The sequence below is a fragment of the Gavialis gangeticus genome, unplaced genomic scaffold (genome assembly GCF_001723915.1).
Source record: "Gavialis gangeticus isolate Ggan-Ray unplaced genomic scaffold, GavGan_comp1, whole genome shotgun sequence".
NCBI lineage: Eukaryota > Metazoa > Chordata > Crocodylia > Gavialidae > Gavialis > Gavialis gangeticus.
In genome coordinates this window covers 134,372,289-134,397,315 of record NW_017729025.1, presented here as the reverse complement: position 1 = coordinate 134,397,315, position 25,027 = coordinate 134,372,289, and the positions used below count along the sequence as shown (strand labels likewise).

Below are 25,027 nucleotides of genomic sequence, written 5' to 3'. Positions count from 1 at the left end.
ATTTGTAAGCAACCTATAATCCTAACTAGATTGAAGAAGGGAAAAAAATAGCTCTGTCAGTTCATTCAAACTCCTGGAACTCCATCACGAGGCCAGTAGTCTTTTCTCCTACACAGTTCCATCTTTCAAATGCACATGTCCTTGGGTGCACATGTCCATTCTCTCATATAAACACTTGTCTTGGATTCAACCTGGTTTGGTACATTGATTCTTTTCAGATACATGTATTTTATTGTCCTTATTCTCTTTTTCACATGACACAGAATTATGCGATATGAATTTGTTAGGGGAGATCAATTGCCAGCAGAACTAGTGAATGCTAAATAGTATATCTATTTCACTCACCAGTGGAAATGTTATTTTTATGATGCTTTAGAAACTCTGAGTTACAAACAACCTTACTACAGTTCCCAGAAAAAAGATATTGCCTCAGAATAATCTTTAACATTATCCTCATTACAGTTCAGTAGAAAATCTACATTAATCAGAAAAACCTCTTAGAATTATTGTTCAGCAATGAATTCATACTTGAGCCACTTTACTGATTCTACTCTAAGTAACCAGAAAGAGATTCAAAGTTGATGCATTACCCAATAAGGTCTAAAAGCCCTTGGCTAGCCCAATGACTAGCAATGACTTCATGGTTATATAGACAATGTTTTCAGTTTAAACTATACTTCCACCATCAACAAATGACAGTGTAATGATGGCTACTCAATAATATCAGGGAAACAGTTCAATCTGTTAGAGTTGGAGCTAGTACTACACATAGTAGTATCTCTACTTTGTATTTCACTTTCTGTTACATAAGCTCTATTTGTTCCCTCTGAGCTTCTTACCTAATATAATGGCCTGACATCACATAGTATCTCTTTCTGGGGTTTTAAGTCATAGCCACATATTAAACAGGTGAATTACGCAAAAGGAGTTTTAGATGGAATAATTTGTCCATGGATATGTTAAGTGAGGCTTCTTTCTGAAAAATGGAATCCATTAAAGCCATTCTTGACTATGGCCTCAGATGATAACCATTTTTATTTCTGTTTATCAATATTGTGACCTGATTGTAGCCAGTTTTCCAACTCCAACCACTTACATGTATTTTCTGTGGCTTGAGGAGCATTCGTGCTGGCTGAGAACTTGGGTCATATTTTTCCAGTCTTTCATTCCCGCAAAAGTACGGTTTATTTTAACATTTGAAAGCAATCTGTAACAGAAGCAGAATGAGGAATCGGCTATGACAGAGTACACTAAACATCTTCAGTAAACTTGGTTCCCATCACAAAGGGTCTACTTATTTAGTGTACACTAAATTGTCCATTATCACTGACATTAGAACAGGAAGGGCATAAGCAGCCCTTTTTGAACCATGACACATCAAGTTTTATCATAAAAAACAAGTCCAGTAAATAAGTTTGGAAAAAGGTTTTTCACACTCGGATTTTATATGATGAAAAAAATCTCCTTGAACTAAGACTTCAGCAGCAAAATCTGGTACATAAATATAAAGCTGTTCTAATTCTTAAATCCCCACCTGAATACAAGACAGAATGGTCAGCTCCAGACTGAAAAAGAACATAACTAGCTATTGTCCTTACTAAGCATTAACCGACACATTTTTTGCTAAAACTGAGCACAGGATGACTACAGCTTCCTTTAGGATATTATTTTTTCTGAGAAGCAATAATTAAAAGTTCTCTCTGCGGGCAGATTTCCCTGCAGGATTCCATTCAGACTGTATCGTCCTACACATTTTTCCCTTTTTGTGGTAGATCCCAAGAAGCTAGTTATTACAGGCTGATTTCCTTACATTTTCAGACTTTTCTTGCTCCTTCTCAGTAAAAGCTATTCATGTTTATTTTTATTATCTATTTACATGGGTGAGTTACTAGTCACATGTACCCACAGGTCTTTTCATTATTACTTACCCTGAGGCTAAAATGTAGAGAGTAGTTCCCTCCTCCCATCTCACAAGCCCATCTACCTACAGGCTGGAGTTTCAAAGTAGCTTCATAAACAGAAGAGGGAAATAACGAGAATGGGTCAGAACTAGGACTGGCTTACTGAGGAAGTTAGGATCACTGTTGAAAGCCGTAGCAGTCTTTGTTTTTCAGTTTGGAACCTGAGTGAAGAAAATGGGCCGGCTACCCTCAGCTATTACTACAGTAACTAAGAAATTAGTATTTGACAAGGGCTGTGTTAGAGAAATATTATGTATTCTACTTAGCTATTTATGTTAGTGTAACGTGTCTTTTTAATTCATTTTAAATTACATTTATTTCATAATTTCTCTCTCCTTTGCTAGGTACATGGTTGGGTCCATAGCCAAGAACACACTCTATAGGATTCACTTGTAATGTAATGTAGACCAGACTTCGTTCCATCTACAATAGTTGCAGATATTGCGTAATGCTGGAGATAAATTCCAAAAACAGGATGCAAAGAAACAGTTTATACATAAGTCAGATAAACAGAAAAAAAACATTACTAGCTATTTCTTTCCACTGAAAACAAATACATGTTACAATGCAGTCTTTTTTTTATATATGACCTAGCGTGACTGAATTACAGGGGAGGCCACACTGTAGCTTTTAGTAAATGACTATAATCAAATCAAGAAAAGACATACCCAATTGTTGAAAGAGAAGAGCCACGCTTGTCCCTGTAACAGGAAGACTATCGTGTAAAGGAGTTTGTATCAGTTGTCTGTCTCCTGCTCCCAAAGAAAACAGTTTCTGTAGATAGAAACATTGTTAATACAGAATGAACTCTTTTATTCAGAGAAAGCATGGAGTATAAAGTGTTATTGCTATTTATATATTTTATATATCAATATGTAGGTAATTAAAGTTTGCTGCATAGGATGGTAGGCAGCAAGTTTAATGAGACAACACTTAGGTCCTAAGCATCTCCAGAAGGAGAGCCACTCAATCAGGCAAGCCACTGATCAGCATTAACCCCTCCACTCAACTTACTATTATCATCAATAACTATAGCATCATTTGGATATAATTCTTCCAGCTTCATTTACTAAAATGAATATTTTTTTTAGTTTATGTTGATAAACTTTACATATTTAAACAAGTCAAATGGCTTGGATAGATAGCTGAATTCTAATACACAAAATAGTAAAAGAAAAAAAAAAAAGGACTATAGAATGACAGCCTGAATATACATTGTGACCACAACCTCCTTTAAAGGGATTTTAATTGAATAGTTTAAATAATTATGAATTGATTCCCTTTAAGGATTTCAACCCAATTGAAAAGGTGTTTACTAGAATATATTCTAAAAAACTGTAAAGAACAGAAAAATGGTTAAAAACACGCTAACAGCAGAATACGATGTTTTGTTACTAGGAAACAGGGAAAAAAACTGAGTTCAGGGTCATTAGGTTGTGAAATTTGTTGAAATTACAGGTTATGAAATTATGAATTTTAAATATTAGCTAAGTTAACTACCATAATACATAACTTAGAGATGTTTTTTTAAATTGTGATTAAAAAAAAGTTTCAGTAGAAGATCCGCTAATCTTTATGGCTCTGTTCTAATTATAATGAATAATGTATATTTTTTCAGTTTTTCTTATATTAATTCATACCATTGATCTTTCCACATGAAAAGATGGTTGGTGTCATAATAAGAAATATTTTACGCCCAACATCCTTTCTATGTTATAATTTAGATCTTCATAACAGTATAATTCCAGATTCAATTAATTCAGCAATGCACATACAGCTGAAAATGTGAAAACTCAAAATATAATATCCTTACATCAGGCTGTTTTCATCAGACTACAGATAAAATACATCTGAAAGAGTGTTCTGTTTTGAATTATTCTTTCAGTTTGCAAACAATTATCAGAACTATACCTGTTTCCCTATCAGCAATATACTTTATTTCAGTTAAAACAGACAATATAATTAATTTTAAATCTAGAAAAATAAACAAACTGGAGTAAGGACATGATTCTGACCTCAACAGCTTAGCAGAGATTTCATTTACTGGTATCCCTCTGGTAACTAAAAATGGACTGCATTAGTTACAGGCCATTTCCAAGAAACATATCATTATGTCTGACACAAGATTCATATTATGTTAACCTACTTTTTTAGTCTGATATTCACAGCTACTATATTAAACCTAATAATTCCAGAGTTAAAATTTTATATATGGCTAACTCCACTTTTCTAGAGATTTTATTAGCACTAAAAATGTTATTAAACTTCGTAGATGTGGAATGTGTTTGCATTTCATAAATGTAAACTCTACAGATAAACTAATTGGTGGGTCAGCTTTTTTTTTTTTTTTTTTTTTTTTTTTTTACCTGTGCTCAAATATTTCTGAAATTTCTTTACCTTGTTCTCAAAATATTAGAGGGCTACCCCTAATGTCCAAAATCTAAAAGTATTAATCGCGTGGAAGATACTTGCCAGAAAACTAACAACATTTGTTTGGCCTCCAATTTGGCATTCTTACTTCAAAGAAATTGATATTTTACCTGTCTGAAGGGGAAACTGCTAATTAGCAGTGTTGAAACAAAGATATAAGTGAAGACGTCAGGAAGGAAAAGCAGACAAGGAAGGAATCTGCCGGGTGTGGACTCTTACCAGTCATTGGGCATTTGTACACGTGACAGGGGTTCAGTGCTCCCTAAACTGACACGGTGGTTTCTTAATTGTGTCAATTAAAAACTCACCATTTCAATTTAGGGACTTCTCTCACTGTTACGGAAGAGTGATGGCCTGCTGGCAGCTCACCAACCCCAGCCGCAGGCAGGCTCCGCCACAAAAAAAAAGTGACAAGGGGCCTGATCCTTTTTTTCCCCTCCAGAGCCTACCCACCTCTCCTGCAGCGGAGGGGCAGGCTGCCAGCAGGCGTGGTCCTTCTATCCTTGCTGCCAGGGCCCCCCTGGGCAGCACCTGCCTGCTAGCACCTCGCCTGAGCAGTCCTGGGGGGCACTGCTGCTGCAGAGGGAAGGACTGGGCCCCCCCACAGCAGCTCATGTGGGCAGGCTCTGCTGACAAAAAAAAAAAAAATAAAAAGAAGTGGCGAGGGGCCCGATCCCTTGTTTCTCCTCCTGGAGCCTGCCTATGTCTACCGCGGCTGGGGGGGTGAGCTGCTGATGGGCCGAGCAGCCCCTTCCCGCTGCCTAGGACCACTCAGAAATTGGCTACCTTTCCTCTGGGGCAATGCGGGAAGGTGAGAGGAGAGCAGCTGGGTGTGCTGGAGGCGAGAGAAGGCAGCAGGATGGTGCACAGGGCTCTGGAAGCCTGCCAAGCCTTCCCTCAGTATTCCTGGGCTTCCAGCACCCAATGCACCGTCCCCAGTGCCTTTTCCAGATGTATTGCTGGAATTTGTTATGTAGCAAACTAAAATACATTGGATGTGTTTTATTTTCTACATAACCGAGTTATTTAAAGCGAAATACACCACCACATGTGTACAGTGTGACAAAATTAAAATGTAATATGCTGCTGTAACTATAAACAGTGACACCATTAAAATGATAAAAAGGGCAGTTAAACCACTTAAAAGGCCAATTTTGTCACATGTACAAGTGCCCACTGTCTATAGTCTTCTGACTGACCCAATGTTAAAAGGATTGTGAACAAATATTGATGAGATCTTGCAAACTTTCCTATTTATAGTAAGTATCTACTATTCTTCCAAACATGTTTTTCCTATGGCAAGAATTAAACAAGTAAATATATAAATATTAGCTCACATAGGTTACTGTAATGTTAGTTATCTGTACAACCTAGCACAGTTTGGGCTCCTCGAGAAATCCTTGGCCTAGTTTCTTGCCCCTATCAGAAACAAAGGATGTTATGTAAGTGCAACTATCTACTACTCTGAGTTAAAGGAAGAGGGAGCATGTCACAGCAACAAAGATGCTTTCATCTGTTAAGCTAGCTGACTGATACTTTTCCTATTTAACAAATAATGCCTACAAAACGGGGTGGGGATCAAAACAAGCCTTAAGTGGAAACATAAAGGGTTTCAAGAAGACTGAAAACTGATAGAAGAAGAAAGAATATACACAGACGACTATATTAAATTCAATTTAACTATTTTGAATTGTAATTTTGGAGACTCGTTTTCAAGGTGACTCATTTACACAAATGAACAAACCCACCTAGCTTTGCACCCTGAAAGATGCACTGAAAATGATGACAAGTCTCACTATTTTCTGAGCCAAATATAAGAACCAGCTCAAGCTGCACAATACTCCTATCTCCTGCATATAACAGTTAAGCTAGCACAGAGAGAAAACAATTCAAAAGGAAGAAAAGATTTCAAAGGTGTATTGCTTTATTTGAAATAGTCTTTCTGTGCTACTACTAAACTTCTTGTAATTTGCCACTAGCTCAAAAAGCATAGTGAATGTAGTAAATATTATTGAATGAGGTTACATTAGATCATATACCATATATACTCGAATATATGATGACCCCCCAAATAATTAGATTTTATATATGGAAAAATTATAAATGTATTATAATTTTCCACATAGCAGATCTAATTATTAGAGATCTACCTTGAATTTCTCCCACTCCAACTGCTACAGGAGGAAAAAAAAATCTGGGGGGACAAGTAACCCCTTGCCTTCTGCCCCCACAACTTCTTTTGTACCTACAAACTATGCATGACATTAGTCCAAAGTCAAAAGGCTCATGATTGACTGTATAGTTCATTGGCTTGGACCCCACCAGAGTCAACAGCGTTTCAACCCATAGTGACCCACCTCAGCACTGCTCAATGTATGAGTGTACTCCAAATACCCCACACAAAGGATCCATATGCTATTAGCCCCCCACTCATGACTAAAACCAGGGGTTCTTGTCATCGGCATTGGGATCCTCCAAAACTTTAGATTTAGATGAGGTGCAGGGCAACCTGTCCAGCTCCATCTCATGGAGGGTAAGGCCACACTAATCATATGCAACAAGCTGAGAGAGAGGCCAACAGAGAAATTCTGGGTTAATTGCTCAGGGCCCCATTTAGTGATGTTTGCCACACATTTAAGGGCCATGAGTTTTACAGTCACGCTCAGTGCTGGCTGCTACTAATCAGCTTCATAGTTAGTTTCCATTACTAAGCATATGCTGCTTTTTGTAGCAGGTTAACGATAAATAATATATTTAATTAGATTTCTTTGTATGTGATAAGGCAAGGGGCTTTTTCCCCCAATGATGATTGGGGGGAAAAACACATCTTGTATTTGAGTAAATATGGTATATAAGTAGTTTGTATGAACTCCAGGATTCTAGGTCTACAAAATACCGAAATAAGTAAGAATGTAAAATTTAATTTCTCCTCACTTAAATATATATATTAACAAATGAGTCCAAACTCCTTAAAATAAATATCCCAAATATCACCAATGAAATTAGAACCATTAAAATGATTATTCATGACTCTTATTAGCTTATACTATTTAGGTAATCTTTTTACAAAAATGAGTGATTTTTGTTTCTGTGTGTCAGCAGTTACTGTACATTCTAGTGGTTAAAATATCAGATACCAGAAGACTATAAACCTGATTTCTGCCTATAATACATTCAATCAATGTTTTTTATAGCACTGGAGCTGCTTGTAGTTCAATACTCGAGAAATGTTTTTTTCTTCTTGTCAAGTTGATATTCAGTAGTTTGTGCACTGAAAGGTCAGAAGCAGCCATATTGGCAGAATATGCTATTTTCCCCTGTATTTAATTTCTAAGTTCACCATATGTTACGATTGACTAATTTTTTACATTGTTATTGCAAACTTCTCTTATGATAGATCATTGCATAGTACATTCCTGCTATATAGACAAGAATTATAATGGATATGGTATTTTTTCAAGGCTTGCAGGAGAGAACCATGTAAGATGGATATATTTATGAGAAACCCTTTGTTTATTCTGTTCTTTTTAATATATGGTTAATCTTGGGTCCCTACATTTCATTTGATAAATGGAAATAAATAAAAATGTGTAAGGTTACTAATTTAACTTAAAAAAAATTAGGAGTCTGGAATAATTATCAACATCACATCAATGATCTTAAAATGCCAATGAAATCCTAAACTACTGCCACTACAGAATAAAAGGAATGAAAGAGTATGGCATATGACTATTGTAGACAAAGAGCCCCATAAAAATATTTTAAAATCAATTCTGAATACATAGGATTTAAAAAAAAAAAACAACTTATACAAATGACTTGATTTGTTACGATGCCTTGTAAAGACAAATCCAGTGACAAAATTAACCCTCTGACCTTATCCAGGAATGGAATTTTTGCTATCTTTAGAAAACAGGCCATAGGGACAAGACTCAGCTGAACTATGATCCTTTTTTCAATAAAAATATTTAAAGAATTTAGTTTTTGTTTTCTTCATAAATTAAATTAACTGGAAAAATACCCTTTTATCCATTTACCTGAGACCCTCCCGCAGCAGGGACAAAGCATGAACAGAGATTTGCAATGAGACTCTCCAACGACACACTCAGGCTGTCCACATACACGGTATAGATCAAGCCAAGACAAGCCTAGAAAGTTAAATGAAAATATATAATCACTATTCAGAGAAGGCAATCACTGATAATTACTAAAAAAATATACACTGGTATTTTTATAATACGCTAGTCCTTAATCTTAATATTCTTAAGTATACATTCCAGTAGAGAAAAAAAAATTGAAGTAGAAGACATGTGTAGACATATAACAAAGTGCCCTTGAATTCCTGTTGGTCTCCACAAACTCTAGCATGTACATTTTTAAAGGGAACACAATATTTATTCTGTTTCCTTGTTTAATTATTTATTCTATGTTCCTTTGCTTAATCAAGCTCTTATTTCAAAATTAAGTTTAAAAAATCCAACATTATAATAATACAATTTCACCAATATTTCCATCCTGTGAACCTGATTCTGCATTGAGTTTTCTGAAGGTAAGCCTCAATGTTTATGCAAAGTATCACCCAAGTCAGTGATAACTCATATTAAAACAGTGGTCCACGTTAGTGTGCCCAGATGAAGAGTTGATGCCTAAAATGTTATATTATTATTTCAATATCATCTGAAGATACTTTCCCTCCCTTGACAATTTATTTTTGTTACTTGAATAAAAAGATCATTTAAAAATAAATAGTGTTAATATTTTAACTGTGTAACATGAGTAGACAAGCAGGACAAGAGACCTGGGTACCAATTCAGAGAGAGTGCCCTAATGGTGCTCCTAGGGAGCCCATGTTGCTATTCTCACAGCAGGCTGTGTTCAGGGAGCTTGTGCAGAGGGGACAGCCACAGCCCACACTACCACCACAACTGAAGTGGTCCCTGTGCCAGAAAGTAAGTGTTTGCTTCCCTATCTCCACCCCAACACAATTTCAAGTTATGCCTCTGAATTTTAGCATTATTTGTTTCACATCATTGCAGTTTCCATTAATGAGTGGTCACAGGTTTATCTGTTTTGCCAAACCTATTTTCACGTTACATAATAACATAGTTGGCTTCTCAAAAGTGTTAGAGAAAAAGAAGCAAAGGTAAATTATACTTCTGAGTAACCATCCCTGATGCTCTTTACCTTAGCTGCTACAATATGAAAATTCTGAAAACTAGATCTACCATATTACTTTACATAAAATATGATCTTTGTTCCCAAAAAATCACGCCCCCCACAATTGGTGTGCATGTATTAAGCAGGAAGCTGATTTCCTGACCTAGATAGAAGTACCCTGCTTTGATTCCTGCTCCATAGTGCAGCACCTGTTGCATTACTATTCAAGCAGCTGAGGGAGTCAATTGACTTAACGGCTCACTGTTCTTTACTTCACAGGTATGAATACCTGCCTCTCCTTTTTAATGGTTTGATGTTCCACTAATCAAGCTAACTTTTCTCCAGGAAATGTTGCTGTCTCTTAGTTGTTCCAGGTCTCACTTTTGCCATTTCACAGCTTTGGAGACTCTAGCTCTTTTCAGAATCAGACATCCACCCACAGAGACCAGTCTTCAGCAGCGTCTAGATGTTCAGCTTTAGTCTAACAGGACAGGGAGGGTGAGTCAACTGAAGATTAGGCTCTTCCCCTACTCTAGGCAGCCATAACTCTGGAAAAATCTTTTCTTCTTCATTTTGCCTTTCAAAAATAAGGCATATATTCTAGTCAAGGGAGTGTGTATGTGAGAAAGTATGGTATATTTTAGGCACTACCTGGTTACAAGTAATTTCAATACTATGACACAAGTTACTATTGAGTGAATTATCCTTGCATTTCTAATGTATATTATTTTTTATTATAATTTATTAAACAACTGAAAGTGGCATGGGCCTGATGGATATTCAAATATTCTATTTATATCACAGCAGCCATATTGTTTCCTAGAAGCAATACGAGATTTTAAATCCCTTTATCTAGCTTAATGCCACCCGGAAAAGCACTAATTTACTCACTTTTTATGGAGGTGAAAAAAACATCTTCAATACTTGTCTCATTCTTCATATATTTTAAACACATGAATTTCACCTAAATAGTTGTGGTTTTGTTGTGATGATTTTTTTTTCACTGTGCATTTCGCTGAACCCAGTAAACCTCTCTCTCGTGGTCTGTGTACATTTAAAACTAGGCCTCCATGAGTACAAGGGCACTATATTAATCTACAGGGGCACTCAGTCTCTTAGACACTGATTTTTATTTAGCTCAGTCTAACTCCGCTTGTGCTGGTAAATTCCCAAACCAATGCTAAGATGTTTTAAATCAAAACTACATGTCACTGCTGCTCATTAAAAACAGGTTTGTCCACTGACACATATTATAAATGACAGCTGGGAGTTCTTTACCCTGAAAATTTCTGGATAATCTAGTCTGGACACCAACACCAGGCTTTTGGGAGCAAATACTTCAGCAGGCTGAATTAAACCAGACTCCTCTTCTTCACCTTCAGTTTCTTTTGTTCCCTTGAAAACAGATACACTGAGATTAATGAACAGAAATACGTATTTCTTCTAAATAAAGTTAGTTTTCTTACAAAAATATAATATTTTTAGAACTTCAAAAGATCAAGGTAACTTGTGAATGGAAAACTTGCATATTACATTGTATCTTTTAATCAATCACACACCCAAACACACACATTTTTAACTGCTCTTGTGTCCCAAAAGTTTTTAAAATATACAAGGTGAACGGATGCACTATTGATGTAATTATGAAAAAGTCTGAAATTACTGACTTAAACTTGTCATGAAGGAAAATAATTTTTATCCTCTAAGAAATATAATACTTTCAAACTATGGAAAAAATAATTAAACATTTATTTCTGTTTAAAAGAAAAAAGACCTCCCCCCCCAAAAAACCCCACTACCTATAGATGGAAGCACCAATGCAGAGATTAAGGTCACTTGCAGGAGCAGGACTTAAGTCTATTCAATACAGACAAATTAGAATGCCAAATTAAGAGTACTTTCTCTACTCTAGTTTTATAAACCTTGTATAGTAGCAGTTTAGAGACACTGAAATGACTTTGTACAGGTGCTTTGTAACTGCACTGTTATGCACACACTGCAAGTGAATGTCAGTAGTCTAAAGTCACTAACCACAAAGTTTTCTTAAACTTAATTTGTAGAAAGCAACAGCATCACACATGGATCTATTAGTATCTGTTGCTGTACATCTACTTTACAGGCCTAGTTTCACTTTGCCAAACAGCCTGAAGAGGTTCAATATACCAATATGTCGCTAGCTGGCCTGAGGAATTCACCATAGCTCCGGTTAACTTTCAGCATAAGTAAAGCTGAAGTCAGAAGTCAACAGGACCATCAGAAATATCCACCTTTGCAACACACCTCTAAAAGAAGAGTAGATGCAGGCATTCAGTGCTCTGCAGAGCTGTGTAAAGAACATAACAAGCACCTGACAACCCTAAATTTCACGACAGGATGGAATGACAGGTCCAACAATGCAACCTTCTATTGAACTTGGTACTTCCCACAACCTGAACATGGTGGTCACTGCCTTTCACGACTATGTATCACCACAACGCACCCCACGCCATTTGGCAACACCAACACCAGAAGCAGTGGCCTGTGCAGAATATTGGGAGCAGACCATATAGAAAGGTTGGACTGGAGACACCACAACTATGAAATATAACACTGCAGTGCAGTGTTTCCTAATCATTGTGCCTTGGCACAAAAGTATGCCATCAGAAATTAACAGGAATTTTGCCATGGCAATGAGCTCCAACAGGTATGAGGATGGGGAATGGCTTAACAGATGTGCCATGGAAAATTATGATTAATGTGTGCCTTGGGCTGGAAAATGTTGGGAAACACTGCTGTAGTGAACAAAAGGGCAAGCTTATTTTCCAGAGAAAGTGGGGCACAGAGCTGTGGATAAGACCACAGTAGATTCTCAGTCCCAGGTATGGATAGTAGAGATCAAAGCCTCAGCTCCGTTAGATGACTTGCATCCTGGATCCATTTTCTGAGGACCTATCATTTAGAGAGAAAGACATGCAGAACCACGGAGTGGGTCCAAAGATTTGCAAATACCATAACCCATTTTTGTTTGTATAGTTTTAAAAGGAATGGGTTGCTGGGTTCTGATTAATAAAATTATTACTGTGGACAATATTGACTGCAATGGGGGTACAATCAACTTCAGTTGAAAGTGGAAGCCACATTTACTTGGTCCTTTTCTCTCCATCCTCAAAACACATAAAAATCCAAGTGGAATGCTGAGTAGAAAAAATATTAAAACTATAACTCTTTCAAAATTACCTTAAAATATAAAAAGGCTACCAGCTTAAAAAGCATGAATGCATCTCTTTACAAATATTACTTTCTTTTGTAATTTGGTTACTTTGATATAATGATATAGATTTAAACTGTTTTAGTATTAAACACTGCCAGAGAATTCAGAGATTACAGATCTCAAAGGCTATAAAAAGTGGTCCTCAGAGCATGTCCAAGTCATTATGCTCATTTGCAGCACTCTCCAGTTTTGAGCAAGGGGTATTAAGGAGTCAGAATCTACTCCATTAAGCATTCAGTTAATGTAAACCAAATTTCCCTCTGTTCCTGACAAGTGACGATTGAAGATAATTTAAAAAACAGCTCTAGCACACTAGGCCCTCTTTTTAGCGATACACTGCTCAGTAACCAGACACTGAAAAAATCTCTTTTAGCATAAACAGATGGGATTCTTCCATTGGCCTGGAAAAGTACTTGCTTTTTCTACCCTGGTACATGTAGCAGAATAATATTCTAACAGTTTTCTCTGCCTGAAACAATGATATACCCAAGCTTGGTAATAGAGTCCTTATCCAGATTCCTATCTCACATAAGGCAGGCAGTAATTTTCTTTAGAATTTTGTAATATTACGTATAATTCTTCTCACTGTGTGTTAGCAAATTTAGTAGACACTTCTGAACAGGAGAGCAGACGAACAGTAAAGCATTCCAAAATATTAGCAGTTATGACCTACAACACAAGACATTTAACAAAATAAGAAATATGCTCTTTTATTCTCTTGGCAGGCCCTTCCACCTCAGCTGAGACAACACTCCCACAAATTACTATGTTGGTCTGTCCTTCAGTTGGGGGAAAAGGAAAGCAGACGGATGAGAAATTTGGGGATATGGCCTACAAAAATTATGTCCATCTGGAATACCAGAAGAAAAGAAAAGCATGTCATATGGCAGGAGAAAGACTGCTAAAAATACTTCTTGTAGGATAGCAGAAGCAGTAGCATCAAGATCATTTGTTGATGATACAGCTGATGAACACAGCTAGAAGCAGAGGCAGCAGTCAGCTCCATAACCAGTGATATATCTATCTCTACTAGTAGGTTAATGGCCTGTGCCCATCATATCCCCTTTTCTCCTGCATCCTGCAGCCCATGCAAGCACTGGTGGGGTAACTGACAATTCATGAACTGAAGCAAATAAACATCCTCTACTCCATTCATAAGCAACCTCTGCAACCTGTGTGTCTGTGTGCAACACAGATAACATACTCTATCCAAGGAAAGAACAGGAGCAGCATTTCATACCTGCTTCGACAACTACAGGGATTGCCCACTGAAGCTTGGAGCACGGGATTCAATTTATTCTTAAATACTGTTTTAGCCTTGCAGATACTTTGCAAGATACAGTACATCAAACGGATGTCATTATTCACATTGGCATTCAATCCATTTTGTAGGCAGTGCTATCTTGCTTCATCCTGCCAAATGCATTTAAACACCAGTCTGCAATTGTAAGAAATGCAACTGAAGCCCCCCGCACCAAGGGCCCTGAAATTCAGACATGGTGAGTAGTATCCCCCAGAGTAAAAGTGTGCACAAACACCCAGTTCATACTTATGTCATTAGGAGGCAAAAAATATTCCTGATTTTGCTAACAGGTGGGTGCCAAATCTCCTCAGCATCCTGGCATCATGGAGCTTGCCAGGGTATCCCACACTGGCATTTATGAACCTGCTTCTGCATGTCAATTGTTGTATCCCATCCAACTGACATAATCAGTTGCTCCTACTGGTGAGCACATAATGGGCACATGGGCCATCAGTGGTGTCAGAGAGACTGGGAACTTCATTCTTTGAAAGCCAGCTATTATTTCAGACAAAACTTTTACTTTCATCACATCTAGATCAATCAGTCAACTACCTTGTAGAACCCTACATCTCAACAGCAGACTTGCCAATACCACTGGATGTCTGGGGTAGCCAAATTCCAGAGGACAAATACAACTTTATTCTGTACAGGTAGATCCTCTCTGTATTGAATGATCTGGTGCTGGTGGATGAAGGCAACCTCCACAGAGACCTCTATGAAGTTTTATTTCCTTATGATTAGCCACAGTTAATCATCCCAGGTCTAGGAAGTGATGATAACTATGAGTATCCCACCAAAAAGGCCTAGGTCTCCTGCAAAAGATATGTAAGTCTATACATGAAGAATCTACACTAATAATGGTATTTCGCATAGGTGCCTGCTCTGCCATAAATAAGTTTCTACCAGAGTCTTCCTCATTCTGTCCTTCATAAATAGCTTCTAAAATTCATTTGCAGTCTTGTACATCTGTCCTGCTGCAAAAACAATTTACCCACAAACAAGAGAAATAATTCACTGGATCCATGGCTTTCCCTCGACTGGGAACATACAAAATAAGGAAAGTTTAAAGTCAGAAGTGCATTAGCTAAATGTACTTATTACATTACACAGAATTAGCTGGCTAAAGATATTTCCACATAGGAGTCTCTGAAGAATTCCCACTGTACCACACTGCGGGGGGGTGAGACTCTGCCACGAGCTCTCAGAGGCCCCAATCCCCTCTGCCAGAGCCAGTAAGTGCAGGGCTTTTTTCTTTTCTTTTCTTTTCTTTTTTTTTTTTTAAAGTGCCAGGAGGCTGAGGACGGGCGGGGCATCCATTGGGGTTGGAGATTGGGGAGCGGGGGCTGCGAGGTGGAGGCTCTGCCACATGGCCCCGGAGCCACAGCCACCTGGCTGTGCCTGCCTCTCCCCAGCCGATCTGAATCATCGAGTCAATGCTGAATCTTCCAAAGCTGATTCAGTCAAATTGATTCGGAACAGTGATCCGAATCTCCAAATCGAATCACTGTCTTCCGAATCTGAATCGAATACTTCCCTGTTTGCACAGACCTACCAGGCAGTTGGTTTTAAACTTCGGGTGGAGCAGAAATCAGAGGGTGGTGGGTGCAACTGCACTACTCTCCCCCCCCCTTCAGGTATCCACCTAGAAATCCGACCACAAAACATATATAGCAGAAGAATATGCACAGTATGAGGGTCTGTAACATAGAACTATGAACACTGAAGTGAGCTGGGCTAGTTGACTCCTGCATGCATGCAGGCCAAGGTGAATACTGAACATACCTGTAGGAAGCCCAGTAGATGGCACTGGGTCACTCATCCGCTTAGTAAGGCTTACCAAAAGGAACACATTGCAAAAGATGCCTGGGCTCCCTACTTGGCTGCAAGTGTAATTCAAGGTCTCAGACTTTTAAAAAAGCTTCTAACAATCTATCTGAGCCTTAGTTACTCTCTTCAAATGCCACTGTAACAGTTAACTCAACTACAGCAGCTGGCTTCAACAGACTTTAGAATTAATAAACTCAAGGAAAAGCAAGTAATTTCTTTTCCATGATTACAAGTACACCTGGTCATCAAACTTTAGGAAATATTTATACCCCATAATGTGAAGCATGGAGATATGCGAGCGAGCTCTAACCAAGCTAGCTGATGTATGTGAAGTAGCTTGGTTAGTGCTAATCTTAACCTTGCTTCTCAGTGCTTCCCATGCTAACTACATCCAATACCCAAAACAGGTCAGTTAAAATTAACTTGATATCTTTATACTGCCACATCATATCTGCCCCTGTGGGTCCGGGACTGGTCTCATGGGCCAAATGGATGATGTAGGCCTGCTCCTACAGGCCACATCAGACCCATGGACCTTTCCGGACAAACAAAGTCCCATCCCCCCGCCCCACATGCTGGATGCAGAGCCTACTCTGGTTGGTCTGGGACAGCACTGTAGGGGTGCCTTCTCCAGGAGCTGAGCTGCACTGCACACAGTGCCCAACCTGGACCAGCTGGAGTGGGTGCCATGTGCCAGTCTGGCTGAATCAGGGGCTGGGGACAGCAGAGCTCACATTCAGGGGGGTCCCAGGCTGGTCCCACATGGAGCCAGCACCAGGGGCCAGATGATGTGGCTCCATGGGCCAAATCCAGCCCATGGGCCACATCTTTGATGCCCCTATCTTAAAGTGTATTGATGTTCAGGTAAAAGCTGAGAAAGTAAAGTACACTGTGCCCTGAAGAGGTGAGAATGTCGTTTTAATTGGGACTATGACTGTTCTTGATTTAGGGGATAAAAATGCTAAACATTTTAGCAACATTTAACTAACTTAAAGATTTTTTTAAAAATTCTACCTGCACCCAGAGATATAAGAAATGGCTACTTTCCCAAAACAAATGCACCATTTCCTATCAATAAAACTTTCTGTCAGAGTCATGCATTTTAATTGTACATATTAAAGGGCATCATATTAAAGGTTTCCTGTTAATACCTCACAGACAATAAGACTGATTATTACAAGGGAAAATTCCTTGTATCTGATAAAATTGGTCTTTAGCCCATTGTTTCAGGGAAGAACAGAAGATTTATTGTCAAACATCTACCAGAAAAGTAAACTGTTTTGTAACCGACAAAAGAAAGTTTAGCTGCAACCCTCGTGAATTTGGAAACTATATGAATGTCTTTACAAAAAAAATGTATAATTTGCTGAAAAATCTCATTAAATCTATACAATGCTAATATTTTGATAAAGAAATAGATACATCCATATAAATTCTGGGAGCCAAATAGCACTTTGTATAAGCAATTACAAAGAAGTCCACCAGTAGTAAAAAGTAGTATTCTTTCAAAAGATTTTGTCATGAGTGCTAATCAATACCAAACAAAACACTAAGTCCTCTTCATTTCTGACATTCCTTGCATTCTTTGACAAAATATATGATTCGATATTATTTAAAGAGTAGAAAATGTGCTGCTTTTCTGTTTTATGTGCCTCTCCTATACTATTTTTTCGTCGTGCCTCTGAAACAGTATTCTTCTAGACAGATGTCACTCTACTATCTTCATTATGAGGAGGAGGCAAGCTACTTCCTTTCAGTTTGACAGCCCGAAACAGCAGCTTTCTACAGCTGGCATGTTCTTCATTAATATCAATATCTATCACTGTCCCAGTAATTCCAGTCATTACTGCTGTACTAAAGGAGGAGTCTGGATATCATTTTTTTTGGGTGGCAGGAATACAGTTAGTTTCATTTTGCTCGACACAATGTATGGCTCCTTTACACTGATGCATGTATCCAAATAAAATGGGTAAATAACAATTACAGCAATAAAAAAGAAAGTGAACCTTAATGCTAAGTGCAGGAACACATTTTAATGCACTTCATAAATGTTATAATTGGGGAAAAATGCTTTTTTCTCTCCAGTTTTAGCAAGTCTTACTAATTGTGGGAATCTTGCTGAAATTCTAAGGTGAAATGGGTCATGTTTGATCATAAGAAAAGTGTGATCTCTTGGTATTCCTACAGATCATCCATACCAAAATATGGGTTCAAACTATTCATACTCAGGCAGTTCTTCCTTTTAGTACCTCCTGACTAGAATACAGAACCACTGTTTTGGAACTACTTTAAATCTCAATCTTAATATAAAACGTTGTTGCTTTGTGCTGCCTATATACAGTGCTGCTAGTGTTCCTTCTGAATAGAAGAGCTACAAACCTTCTTAAGAAGCACCAAGATACATAACTCACTGTGGATGTATATTTTCATATCATCCATTTAAAGAAGACATTATAATTTGAAAACTGACTATATTCTGAATAAACTTTAAAATACCTTTTAAAGCAGTGTTTCAAAATATCTGATACATAAATGCCACAACTGGACTGATAAAAACGCTGCAAAGAAAAAAGCACTTCTCTCTTATTTAACAAGTCTGTGTCAAGCTTTTAATGTTTAGCTTACAGAAGTATCTTATTCTTGATATGCCATGACAAGATAAGAAACCAGTGACCGATGTCTTACAGGACAGAAAACAGCACTTGCTGAACATGGGTTCAGTTAACAAGGGGAAATTATATATATCAAAGAAATCAGTGGAACTTTTGACATTGTTTTCATAGAAACAATGATTGAGGAGCAAGAGTTAATCATGTGCAGGCACAGCGCCATACAATGAAACCTACAGCAATATGCATTTATTTTTCTTTTAGTAATTTTAGAGCAAGGATAAAGCTGATCAATTCCAAATGTTTACAAGCAGAACAAACAGTTCCTATTTCTCTTTAAAAGAAGATAGAAATATGAGAAAATACTATGGTTTTTATATGCCAGTGAGGTAAGGCCTTGAGATGTCCTGTAAAATTGATCAGTTCATGTCTGTTTTACACCTTCTCTTATTTAACCAGAATTCAACATGTTGTATCCATACTCAGTTATTCAAAACAGCCTAAAAAATCTAAATATTGTAGCATAAAATAATTGATCTCATTTTATTTAATCTAAGGGATAATTATGTGCACTGCTTCATATTAAAGTACAACACCTGACAGAGAAAAAAAAAGTGACTGCCACCTGCTGGACTAACACATACTGATTTTTACCATGAAAACAAAGATGCAGGACTGCATATATTTTATTCTGCCCACCTATGTGCATATCTCCTATCACATCAAAAAAGGTAATGATTTACAACTCAACAAACAGTCATGTTCTTCCCTTTTATCAGTAACATATATAATAGATGTGAATATATTCTTGCCCTGTGTAATGCAGACATGGGGAAATTTTTCTACCACAGTAGATTACAATATTCAAGTGCAAGAGGACTTGTTTAAAATACCCTGACAGGAAATAAATAGTTAGAAATTAATGTCCTCCAAGCAAAAAAATATTATATGAAGTAATCTAAACAGCAATTAGTAATTTAAACTTTAAAAGCATCAAATTATGGCTACCCTACAATTTATGTTCAGTCATACAATTGGAAAAAAAGTACTTAAAATGCCGGTTTATGCTGCTCTACTAGCAAAAAAACACAGAAACTTGTATGGATTAGCATGTTATCAAAGTAAAGAAAATGACATTTGATTTTTTTTAATGTTCTATGTTAATTTCATTCCACCTGTAAGTCTTGAAAAGAAAACAATTCAAATGACTTATTTTAATGTTTAAAAACCTAGCAGACAACACTACCCTGCTATACACATAATAAATAATTTATTTAATAAGAATATTATTAACATTGTTTCAATTTAATAAAGCAACTAGGGAAATACCCCTAAAAAAACTAGTCACATTACAACCAAGGTTTCTGACAAACAAATATTATTAGAAGTCAGCAGACTAAGTGGATAATCATTTCAAACACATGACTTTTAACCTACTTTTCATGTAAAGTATTAACAGTGCATGCATTCTGGAACAGTACCACAAATTGGCAAAGCTATAATCTTAATCACTCCTTCTGCCAAGTTACTATCTTTCACAAATACAGAGAGATCCAAGAGCACTACACTCTCTTTCACCCAGTCTGTTAGGGTGCAAACAGATGCTGCCCTTGTGCCACCATAACAATTTTTATGGCAGCTGTAAGCAAACAAACATTCTAGCCCCTTGTTGTACCCTGAGAAAGTTGCCGTGACCAAAAGTAGTTTGGGGACTTTACTGAGAGGATGTTTGTTTGCTTAGTGTACATGATGGAGGTCCCCTGTTTAGAGACGCACACTCCAAGTTGAGGCATGGCAGCTACAGGAGCAGCAGGAATCCCCAGCAGGGAATTCTCAAGGCATGGGCCTGCAAGCAGGGGGACACACAACATGAGGCATGACACCCAGGGCCACTGCCCCATAGGATCAGGCCCCAGCAACGTTTGTAGATACCATCGAAGTAGATTAACTATGCTGGGACATCTCTCGGCACACCTGATCCCACTCCAAAAACAATGCCTATTTATAGCCCTAGAAGCGGAAAAAGAACAGATGATAAGCAAAATCCTTATTTGAGAAGATCGGGGGTTGTACAATGGTGCAGCTGCACCTCATCCCCCACCTTTGACTCCTGGTCCATATAAAGTTTAAAACCAACCGCCTGGCAGTAGCAGCAGCATTTCTATTCAGGCAGCAGTGAAGGAGTCACTTGACTTCATGGCTTATTATAATCTACCCAATTCCTTCTCACTTCTTCAGTCTAAATGTGTTAAAGACTCTCTTTCCTTTCTTCTTCTGGTTTGTTCTGCAATGTTGCTGTCTGTTAGCTACTTCTGGTCACACAACTCCTATTTCATAGCCTTACAGAATGCTTTTAACCCTAGCTAAAACTATCAACTCAAGCATGGAAACATTAACTCAGGTGAACATAAACTCAGGTGTAGAAATAACTTTTAGTGAAGCAATAGATGCACAGTCGAGATGCTCAAGAAGGCTTGGCTTTGCTTTAAGTATCTAAAATAAGTATACAATACGTTCAATCATAATAACTGCAGGACTAAAGAAACAGTATCTTTTGACTATTTCGCCTAGTTTGTTCTGTTATTAATAAATAAGGCATGATACAGCAAAGAAATGCACATTTCAACAAAGTTTTTTTTTTTGCTTTGATGTAAAACTGAACTTTAGAGCCCTAGGACCCTAGAGTATTAATAAAGCTTCCGATTACTTTTTACCTGGAAAAAAACTGTCTTGTATTACATGCACCATACCGTTTTCTCACCCCTTTTCAAAATCCTAGATTCACACATGGTTAAGAATGTCATATTTTCACCCTAAAAGGAGTTTAATAAAGCTAAATTATATGATGATTGCTCACACTGAATAACCACCAGCCAATGAAGTCATAGGTTCATCTACGGTGAGATCACAAGCAATTTTGCCAATGCAATTTATATAAAAAAAAAAAAAGTTTATTTTCTGCATGTATCTGCAATGGCAGTTGTTCTAGTGCTTCTTGCTTCAAATTAACATGTCTCAGCAGGTACATATACTGTGCACTACTTCAAAACATTGGACTTTATGTTGCGCAAAAGAATAAATTAGAATAAGACTATCCAACTTCTAAGCAGTCAGGAGCCACATACTTCTAAGTGCTGGCCCACCCCCAAAGACACTGGCAGAAAGTAGAAGCTAGAGACGGGAGTGGGAGCCCAGTGATCCCAGCAACAGCAGCAGCAGGAATGATGGGGAAATGGATCCTGGGCACCTATTCTGATACCAATGGTACTCAATATTTTTTAAAGAAAATATAAAATTACTCCTGAAAGAAAACATGAAACCACTGTTGATCAAGTTTATTAAAAATTCAGAAAACTAAATATATTAATTCTACAACATTTCCTAAACACTCTGTAAGTGCCAATGTAGTCCTAGTCTACAGAAGGCTGAATGGTGAAAAGTTTTTGGAATGTAACCAGCCCATCCATCTGGTAAACAAGTTAATGAGCTCTATTGTCTGGACACTAAAACTAGACAAATTCAGTAGTCTAGTCAGTAACTCAACTACAAAATGTTAATAGTGAGATTAAGTACCCCTTGAGACTACTAACTTAACAATGTGGTAAATGCTCCATCACTTGTTCTCTAGTTCAAACCTGGCTGTCCTTTGCTGCATATTTTATAGCTATAACTTAAATAGAAGTTATGAGCACAGTGCAGAAATTATTAGAAAAGATTCAACAGTGCTTTGCAGAAGGTCAGAGTAGGGGACCATTAAAGTCCTTTTTGGCCTTAAACCCATAAATGTATTATGATGTGCTAAGTAAAACCACTATGTGCTTTACTGTACTGTATCAAGTAACAAGTATCTATCTTAATGAGATACTAGTTCTTACAGTTTTGGGTTAAGATATAAAGGATATAAGGCAAAGGTTAATTTTAATAATAACAATGCAAAGGTTAATAAAACAAATGGTTTTCTAAGTCAAGAGACCACAACTTCTCTTAAAACTGGCATTCACAGTATAAATTGTTTTTCATACACATTTCAATGATATATGGGCCCAGGAAAAAAAATCTACAAAGGTTAGCTCAAAGTTACTCATACAGCTCACAAACTTTAGTGCCTCTGCCAAATTATCTATGGTGATATTACAGGCTTATGTTAACTACCACTGGAAATCTATAAATATATACTGTACACAGAGCCTTAATTTAAGAACTCGTGATGTGCAGCAATTGTAAACTATGTTGCAACTAATATTCCACTGTGTATTCAATGCTCTACATGAGCCAAGCAACAACATTTTGGTACACATACAAGGTTGAACACCAAATAGCTGTGCAATGACTGCTTCCCTTCAATGCACTTTGTTTAATTTAGAACACAAATGTAGAGTCATAGGTGACAATTCAGTTTCAAATGTCAACTTACAAGTGGCAAGAAAAAACCTTCCCTATAACATAAATACCTTTAAAATAATATAAGGCTCTTTTTGTTGTTTGCTTGTCAGTGTAGTGGTTAAAAATACTACCTTAATCACTGTAAGTACCTGATCTCCACAGTACTCAGGAGACCAAAATGGAGCTAAAATTGCAGAGCCGTTTTAATGAGCAGATTGTCAGGGGCTCCGATCAGGCATGCCCAGCTAAGCCAAGCACCTTTTTACCTACACCTGCCCCTGATTCTTGGCTAATGAGACTGCCCCAATTCTCTGCCACTGAACTGGCTGCTGAAGGTGCCACTCACCCCTTATAAGCACTCCTGCAACCTCAGGCTGCTGGCATGCCTTCACACAACCTCAGCCTGTTCCAGCAAGCCTCACATTCACACTCTCTCTGGTTCTCCCTGTCCCTGACTCAGCTTTGGCTTTTCCTAACCCTGATCTTGGATCTCCCCTGGAACTCAGTACTGGCGCTCTGACCCCCAGTTTCAGGTTCTGGCTTATTTCTTGGACTATGCCACTGAGATCCCCCTGTCAGCTGGCCTGGAACTTACTGCCCACACTCCCCAACCCTTCTGGCCCAGACCCCAACCCAATACTTGGGTAATCAGTGCTCCCACCTTGCTAAACCCCAGGTCACTCCTAGGGCCCTGCTGCAGGCCCAGACACCTATGGCCAGGCAAACCCTCACACAAACTTTTTATTGTCAGTTCTGTTCTTCATACAATGTGTTACAACAGGCTGCTGAACCTAACAAAGCCAATACATGGAGAGGGAAAAAAATGACATCAGGATGCCTGCCACTGCATTTTGTATTCAGTTAATTAATTTGTTAATGATCTTGCAAGATATGATATTGATATAGCTGTCTTAAGCGAGACCCTCTGGGCAGATGAAGGCCAACTGAAAGGAGGAGGAGGTGGCTACACCTTTTTTTGGAAAGGAAAATCATGTTTTTCATAACTCTTAGGACTTGGGTGATATGGACATTGGTACAATCACAAGCTCTGACAATAACATATTCAAGAACATGCCAGTGATTGGAACGTGAATGTTTTCAAGTGGTCTTATATTAGTTATTCTGTCTAAAGATAGTATTCATGATGAGCAAGTCATGCTCTGCACATTCGCTGAGGAAGAGGATATCACAGAATTTGACTTTCCCCACCCCCCTCTTTCCCAATGGTGCTGCTCCAGAGTTCAGAGTCACCAAGCTCTTATGCTGAAGTCACCCATGAGGACGAGCTTGTCTTCCTTGGCAGTAGCAGTCAGGACTGTGTCAAGAGTCTACTACAGACCTCCCACCCAAAGTCAAGAGCTTGACCAGGAGTTCGCCAGGGAATTAACTGAAGCCGCATGCTCCAGGTCCATGGCTGTCATGGGAGACTTCAACTACCCAGCTATCTCATGGGAAGAGTGCTCAGCTAAATCCAAGCTGTTGCAAAGCTTCCTCTCATTTGTGGATGACCTCTATCTGACACAAGAGGTCAACGGGCCAACGAGAGGGAAACCACCGCTCGACCTGGTACTGGCAACCGTGGACGACCTAATCGGCAACCTAACAATTGATGGGAAGCTGGGTGACAGTGACCATGTGCTGATCACCTTCACCATCTGCCGTAAAGCTGGCAAGACAGTCAACAATACAGAAGTTCTCAACTTCAGGAAATCTGACTTTGACAAGCTCAGGAGACTTGTCGGTGATGCCCTAAGGAACCATGACCCAAAGGGGGGGGAGGGGAGGTCAGGAAGAGTGGTTGTTCCTCAAGGGAGCGATCCTTGATGCACAAGCTAATGCCATTCCGTCTCAGAGGAAAGGCAGCAACAGGGCACAGCAGCCTCTTTCGACATTCAGGCACACTGAGAGGAATTGAAGAATGTTATTCACAAAGCATGCACTGAATAAATTCGATACTCCACTTACTGTCACCAAGATTGGTTCAGTGAGAATAATGAGGAAAGCCTAGCTCTTATCCATCAGAAGAGAACTACATTCTGTAGCTGGCAAAATGAACCCTCCAACCAGCAAAAACAAAAGGCTTACCACTGGCTTAAAGCTGTAATTC

At 38.2% G+C, this 25,027-nt stretch overlaps 1 protein-coding gene across 1 annotated transcript in view; it reads right to left on the bottom strand.

Moving 5' to 3' along the window:
- The window catches only part of SBF2 (SET binding factor 2), a 584,661-nt gene that overhangs the window by 307,423 nt on the left and 252,211 nt on the right, over positions 1-25,027 (bottom strand). The window contains exons 4-6 of the mRNA XM_019519970.1: positions 10,827-10,943; positions 8,429-8,539; positions 2,630-2,735 (exon numbers count right to left, since the gene is read on the bottom strand). Coding sequence (XP_019375515.1) covers positions 2,630-2,735; positions 8,429-8,539; positions 10,827-10,943 — 334 coding nt within the window. The remainder of the gene's footprint in view (positions 1-2,629; positions 2,736-8,428; positions 8,540-10,826; positions 10,944-25,027) is intronic.